The 7,484-nt window shown below is 40.3% G+C and overlaps 1 protein-coding gene across 1 annotated transcript; it reads right to left on the bottom strand.

Annotated features, from left to right (window-relative positions):
* Window positions 1–2,362: 2,362 nt before the first annotated feature.
* alad (aminolevulinate dehydratase) lies at window positions 2,363–7,345 on the bottom strand. The gene is made up of 12 exons (XM_020615130.1): window positions 7,218–7,345; window positions 6,465–6,590; window positions 6,155–6,205; window positions 5,520–5,616; window positions 4,994–5,129; window positions 4,785–4,868; window positions 4,023–4,111; window positions 3,594–3,649; window positions 3,412–3,499; window positions 3,239–3,325; window positions 2,924–3,053; window positions 2,363–2,503 (listed from the first exon to the last, which is right to left on the bottom strand). Exons 2-12 carry the CDS (start codon window positions 6,581–6,583, stop codon window positions 2,445–2,447), a joined length of 996 nt encoding a protein of 331 aa, XP_020470786.1. The 5' UTR covers window positions 6,584–6,590; window positions 7,218–7,345; the 3' UTR covers window positions 2,363–2,444.
* Window positions 7,346–7,484: the final 139 nt, after the last annotated feature.

Raw genomic sequence — 7,484 nt, 5'->3', positions numbered from 1 at the left:
CTGCTGCATTTTGCAAAAAGAACTGAAATGATGTGTGTAAGGTGAAGGCCATACCCTGCAGTGTTCAGTGACATGTAGCCAGTGAAATGGCAATTCTTGCTTGATGCTACCGATTGTTGCTTGCAGCTGCGTGTTTTTTTTTTCTGTCCAGCTGTAATTGCATCCACCCACACAGCAATATCTTGAATTAGATATTTATGATTCATCATTTTACAGCTTTTCAAGGACAACTCAAGTCAGCAGTCATCAGCTTCGGACACTGCAAGAACATCCACCTTATGACTTGTTAAATTTAGCAATGAGTCATTTTGCTGTCATCAACACAGGCGTATGTCTGAAGAGTGAAGAACTCTCTCGGTATACAGAAAGAAATTATCCCCTCAAATAAATCCCCCACACAAATATCAAAGACACTGATTACTCTGGGGAAAAAAATGGATTTTAGCCACCGTGTTTTATATTGTTTTAATAAACCAGCTCTTAATTTACCCATATTATGTTCTGATTTATGCTTACTGACAATGTGCTAGTTTTTGAAATGCAGTACTACAATTACACTTAAATGTGTTCTGTAGTTTCCTTGTTAATACAGTTTGTGTTTACATTCAGTCTTTCTCACAAAAATGTATTGTGTGTTAAACAGATTTCCTTTCTGAAAAGTCTGAAAGCTGTGTGGTTTACACGCATGTTTACTTGGATACCAGCCTTCTGCTTGTCTACCTTTGCTGGCACATTGCCGTGTTTCTTGGTGTGTTACCACCACCTGTTACGTTGAAGTAGGCGACCTCTAGCGGCCGTAATAATTATGACAGACGCAGGGGCCTCATGCATTCAAAGACGGTTTTACAACAATTTAAATCATAAACAGTTTAAATTGTTAATTCCATTTTTTTTTTTGCAATATAGATTAATAGAGGAATCTATTTACTTGTTCTCTCATTTATATATGTCAATCTATTACTGATCTGGATGTAAAAGACAATGCTTAAAGGGTCCTACATCAGTCTATTGTCACTACATTAGTGAAAATCTATACAGCAGCTCTTTTTGAACATAATTTGTGATTAGATAATGGGCTTACACATAAAAGCTTAAATTTTACACCCACTAGATTCCAAAAAGCAATAAATGCAGCTTTTGCCAGTCTGGCTTTGGGATTTACAAAATGAAACTGAATGAATCTGAAAAATTAAAACTATATATATTTGCATTTTCACTGTAGAATAAGTACGGTGAAGACAACAACAGAACCACATCTGATCATTTCCTCTAACACGCCTACGTCCACCGACAGAAGCTGCTGAGTCCTCTGTCACCGGCTGCTTGTCTGCACTGCTTCCTGATGCTGATAAAAGTACATATAGTGAAGATGCAGTAGGTATCAAACAAAAATCTTCATACCTTTTCACTGTTGGATATTATCACTAAACCACAGTAGTATCATACCTGAGATCCACCTGCGCTCCTGTTAAAATGAAACATGACAGTCAGGAACAATCATGTAACGCTACCTCAGCATCTGTTACATACATAAAATATAGTATATATATATCCTGACACTTAATAAAAAAATGTCTTATGTCCATGTCCTGTTTTGTAGGACATATTTCAGTGCTGTAGTTAACTTCCTGTAGCATTAAGCATTAATTGCTAGTTGCTAATTACAACAAAGGACAACAAGGTACACCAACTCTAATGTTTATCACTTGTAGGATAACCACTAAAGGCACTTTAAATATGGAAATTGTGAAGCTCATAGTAATTTGCCAATGTATTAGTCATACTGTTGTCATGGTGTGGGCTGAGTGGTTGTTCATACCTCAAACTGCAGTTGTGTGCCCGCTCCACTTCTGCACTCTCCAGCTGAAAGGAACAAAACAACCTGAAAAGAGTGGTATCTGTGTGGACCAGTCAGGCTTACATCAGAATCATTGTTCAGAAAAGTAGCTTTGGCTGCTAAATTTTATTAGGAATGCTCATTAGTACACTTGCTGCAGAAATAGAACTTACAATTACTATAGCCATCCAAGCTGAAAAATGTGAGGGGGCACGGGCACGACGCCTATGGTGGAGAGGTAGTGGAAATACCATGGATGTATTATGGAAAAATAAACAAGACACAAATGCACTTGTAGCTCTGAATCAATGATTTTATTTCCTTTGGTCAGTGAGCACATGACAGAGTATGATAGTGTTTCAGCAGAGGCAGCAGTTACATGCATATCCAACATTTGTGTGGCCCCGATTTATACAAATCTACTTTCCATAATCAGATTAAAGAAATGACTGACTTCACTTTATGCAGCTCCCACTGACACATTCCCCGCTAGAAAACACAGACAAGATAACCCTTTACATTCTAGTGGTTAGCATGACTCAGTCAACAGCATATTTGTCATTTTAAAAGGAGTCTGTCAGTCCCGTCATCCTTTGGCCTCAGATCTTTACTCCTTCAGCCAGGTGAGCAGCTGAGGTGTGTAGTAAGTGATGATAATGTCAGCGCCTGCAACAGAGAGCGATGAAAACACAATAAGCATCAAATAATAGGGCATCCAAAGTTAAAGGGCCTACTATGTCTCCTGCTCAGGATTTAGTTGTTCTCAGGGACAGTTTTATTTTTGCTGTGAGATGAATATTTTACCTGTGGGTCATTCACACTACCTGTTAAACAAACAAGCAGCAACTCTTTCGCTGTAACATCTATTTTATGATCACAAAGTCAGCATGATAAAATAAACATAAAGACATGTTAAAAATAACACCTGTGCTGAGTGACAGGCTCTTCCAAAAGCTTGATTTCCCCTGTGCACACTAGAATACCAAATTTACCTGCTCAGTATTTAGGTGGGTAAAGAACTAAGACTTGGTGTGGACACAGTCTTAGTTCAAGTGAACTCAATGTTGTTGCCTCCTCCCCTCTCACCTGCCCTGCGGAAGGCGGTCATGGCCTCCAGTACAGCCGTCCGCAGGTGAAACGCTCCAGCCTGCGCTCCGTGCCAGATCATGGCAAACTCCCCTGAGACATTGTACACGGCCAGGGGGTGAGTGGGAAACTGAAGAGAGAGATAACTTTTTTAATGTGGACACTTCCTCCAACAAGCACAGTCATATTTTAAATGTTTAATTAGCAAAACTGACATATTGAAAAACATGCTTTTGGACTTGTAGCTTCTGTGTTTGAGTTTTTCCACAGTGCAGTCACTGACGTGGATTCATATAGGCTGATGTAGCTACAGACCTTGTCCTTGACTTCTCTCACAATGTCCAAATATGGCAGACCTGGTTTCACCATTAGCATATCAGCTCCTTCTCTCACATCTCGCTCCTGCAGCACAGAACAACAGTGAGGTCTCCTACAACTGTTTCAGCACAGTACCTGTGACCCAAACATGCGCACACAGGTCAACTTACCACTGCTCGAATGGCGAGCCCTCTCGCTCCAGGAGGCAGCTGATAGCAGCGTCTGTCCCCAAATGCAGGTTTGGACTGTGCAGCATCTCTACACAGAAACACAGCAGGAGCTTCAGTCTCCTGTCACTTCAAAGGACCATTTCACTGACCTTTCAACGCCTGATCCTGGAGCGCTTACTTACCTGAAAGGACCATAATAACAAGAAGCAAACTTTGCACTGTAGCTCAGCACTGACACCTGGAAAAGCGGAACACAAGAAAAGAAGAACCATTTTGTTGACTTTTTAATAAATACTAATAAGAATGACAATGTTGTAGATTTTTGTTATTGTCAACAGATCCCTTAAAAATACCAACCAACCCCCCCCAAAAAAAGCACTAGTTCCTCCCATTTGAATCATACTTGCCAGAAGTACAAAGCCAAACTAGAAATGACTGAGTCTTTTTTAAAACTGAAATTATATATTGACAGCTATTGTCAGAGATTTACATCTTTGGTAGGAGCGTGGAGCTGAGAGCCAACACACTGAAAGTATCAAGAGACAAACTAAAAAGTGGTTTTGGTTTCCATGGGATTTGTTGACAATATGCATCATGTTCAGTTTGTTTACCTTGTTTCCTAAACCACTGGATATCAGTGTTTGTTTTATGGCTCTGACTCTTCCATCCATCATATCAGAGGGAGCAATGATGTGACAGCCTACAAAACAGCACGACCAAGGCAACATAGTAAGAGATGCACCAACATAGAGTACTGTCAGACATTATAAAGAAAGGTCTGCTTCACAAACTCCTATTAGTCCATTTCAGCTTTAACTTCAACATCTGGCTGCTTGTGGAAGTGGCCTTATGGTGGAGGGTGCAGAGCCAGGATTTCACATATCCTGAGGTAACGAGTGCAAGTCCCACAACAGCCCCCAGCCCCTCACTAAATCCAATTAAGACATTAGGTTTTTATTTATTCAGTTATTTCATCGGTTATGTTTTTGGTCATTTTTGTTTCAAATGGTAGTTCTGGCTTTGTGAGGTGTCATTAAGAACAACTTTTAAATTCAGTCTCCTCTCACAAATCAAAATAAAAACAATTACAAATCCAGTGAATTTTATTAAGAATGAGAGAAAATGTTTTTCACTTGTATTTGTACAAAGGTTCTGAGATAAAATGCATATAAGCTTCTGTATTCTCCAGTATGAGAAATCAAAAGCATTTAATTATAATGAGGCTTAATAAATGAATAAGTAGATTTAAAAAAAATGTGCAAATGTAACATGTCAAGTGAATGAAGAGGAGAGGAAAGCTGAGGAGAGAGCAGAGTAAAGCTTCCTGTTTCTCAGTCTCTCTAATTAGAAACAATCTCAGAAACACTGCTCACCAGCCCGGGCGTAGGCCAGCGCCACCTCTGCCAAGCGCTGGCAGCTGGCATCATTGTTCAGAGTACCATCATCGTTCAGGATACCTGGAAGAAAGAAACGCATTGGTAATAAAGCCCAAATATGAGCTAAATAGGCCTATAAACATTTGTCCCTATCCACTGCTCTGCTGCTTATGTGAAACTAGAGGTAAATCGACTAAGACACTGACCACAGTGTCCATGTGACGGGTAGGGACACAAGCAGACATCACAAGCCACCAGCAACTCCGGAAACAAAGATCTGATTGTCTTCACTGCCAGCACGGCCGGGGTGTCATCTGTGTCGGCACCTGAACCCCTTTCATCCTAATAAGAAAACAAGGACCACGTTTAACACCTCATTCTAAAAACAGAGCCATCCACCTGCTGCTGTACCAGCTCCCACTCTGTGGGCTTCAGATTGTGAAGCCTCGCTGTAGAGCATTAGTAAAGTCCAACACTGATGTTGGGCGATGAATCCCACAGGTGTTGAATGGGGTTATGGTCAGGGTTCTGTGCAGGCCAATCAAGTCTGCCTGGACCTTATCTAGAAGAAAACTGAGAGAACATCCCCAGACAATATTCCCTCTTTATATATATATATTCAATTTACAAATACTGGGTGAATTAGAAAATGGCAAATTCGCCCAGTTTACAGAGAAACTGACATAAGAAATTGCTTAGATTTCATTTTCCCCCTCTTTTACCTTTACTTACCTTTGCTATTTTTGCGGGCACACCAAAAATCAGCACACATTTCAAGCCGTTCTCCACAAGTGGCCGCAGCATTCCCTCCAGCTTGTTCACCCCATATCTAATAACAGGAATACATTTAACATGAGTGTAACAACAGGGCCTTTAAGGAAAGGTGGGAACCTGCAGTGTTTTCTCATTTTAGTCAGAGAGAAAGTTACCAAATATCACAAATATTGACACAAAGCTTTGCATTTCAAATAGGAATTTTAAGGCCTTTGTCTTGTAATTCAGAAACACATAAAATGTAAAGGTGGTTTGCGTTTTGGGTTTATTGTATGAGGAATATAAAGGTCTAAAGGATAATTTTCTTATCTTAATCCAGGTCCAGTGTTGGGATCTGGTTCCACCCTTACTGACTACGTTTATCTGAAGGCCACACCCACAGTGGGGTCATATCTGCAGGGTGACACTGTGTGTGGCATGTGATTGTTTACCAGTGGGGTCATATCTGCAGGGTGACACCGTGTGTGGCATGTGATTATTGTTTAGTCCTGCCATCAAGACAGTGCCATTAAAAATTAAACTTGCATGTAGAAAGAGGTTCTGTAAAGTGATCAGAAAATCAGGCCCTTTGTTGCTGTGGATGTCAGTGTCACCTGGCCTGTCCCGGCAGGCTGCCAATGGGCTCCACTGCATCTGCACTGTCTCTGTAGGAGAGAGTGACAAAGAACCAGAGGTGAGAAGGTGGAAGTCCATTCAAGTATAAATGTCAAACACACTGTATAGTTGACTTTTTGTCTGAAAAACACAGTCAAATGATTTGACTCCCAAGTGTCTTGTTGACCCCTGTCATCTGTGATATGTCTCACACTCTGATACACTTTTTATTTACCATTTTATACACAGTTTTATTTACTAATGTATGCGATTGTAACAGAGATCCACTTGTACATAAATTTCATTTACGTGATGAAGATGGGGTAGATGAGATTGTCAGGTCTTAAGTCAGCGACACAGGTCTGCCAGTATCTGAGTGTTGGGTGGAAGTAGCCGCTGTGGATGATCGACTCTGCTGGCGTCTGCATCTTTACCCTGACAAACAGAGAGACCACGAGTGACTCAACACAGAAAGTAACAGGCCAGTTCACTTGTTTTTTGCAAATGAGCAGAGAAAAAAAAGCATGCTCACTTTGTTGTGCTTCAACTCAGCTCAGTCACTGTTAAAACTGAACAAACATGCATCAACCAAACACCCATTAATAACGTGTCACTAAAAATAACAATAGCCCAATAATTTGCGTTGCTAACTATTTGATCTTAACCTCGCTGAAATAAGATTGCTGACGGATATGAACCAAAGTAGCCACAGTAAACTCCAAGCTGCAACTTTAAAACGTCGCTACAATTGGACATAGCTTGAAATCTGATGTCCGCTGTAATTTCTTTTAACGGGAATACATGTTGTCTTTTGGCATTTTTCAGTGCAAGTGTGTTCATGTGCTATTTGCCCAGAGGTGACTAAGTTAATATACTATTACAACATGTTACTAATCACCTTAAGATGTGAAAACACATGCAAACGGTGCGTATTAACTACCTACGTAATGAACGTAGAACTTTAAAACCACAAACCACATCAACTAAGGCATTAAATATGTGACTTTATAATCCAAATATATATATAAAATAGCACAAATGCTGAATAAATAGTGCACCAACCTGCACAAACCACAGCCCAGAACTTCTGCACACCCCAGTCTTCTGGAGGTTGGTTTTATCTCTAGCGTCTAGTCAAACGGCGTCCGGCAAACTTGACGGTGCACGTCCGCCACCTACCGACTGGAGTCCTAATATTGATATGATATGATATGATATGATAAGATAAGATATTAAGGAACCACCCAAACTATATTGTCAAACAGGATTAATTTAAAGCATAAAACACACGCCGTTTGATTTTTTTAACAACTAAAAGTGGTGAACACA

This window comes from Monopterus albus, unplaced genomic scaffold (genome assembly GCF_001952655.1).
Source record: "Monopterus albus unplaced genomic scaffold, M_albus_1.0 scaffold158.1, whole genome shotgun sequence".
Classification (NCBI taxonomy): domain Eukaryota; kingdom Metazoa; phylum Chordata; class Actinopteri; order Synbranchiformes; family Synbranchidae; genus Monopterus; species Monopterus albus.
Note: the sequence above shows the minus strand (reverse complement) of the source record. Positions and strands in the feature narration are given on the sequence as shown.

Bases quoted from the DNA above. Each gene is read 5' to 3' on its own strand.
- alad (XM_020615130.1), bottom strand. From the start codon at position 6,583: ATGCAGACGCCAGCAGAGTCGATCATCCACAGCGGCTACTTCCACCCA. The intron at 3,054-3,238 runs GTCTGTAGCTAC...CTCTCTCTTCAG, and splicing joins TGAGAGAAGTCAAGGACAAG to TTTCCCACTCACCCCCTGGC. The intron at 2,504-2,923 runs GTGAGAGGGGAG...TCTCTGTTGCAG, and splicing joins GACCGCCTTCCGCAGGGCAG to GCGCTGACATTATCATCACT.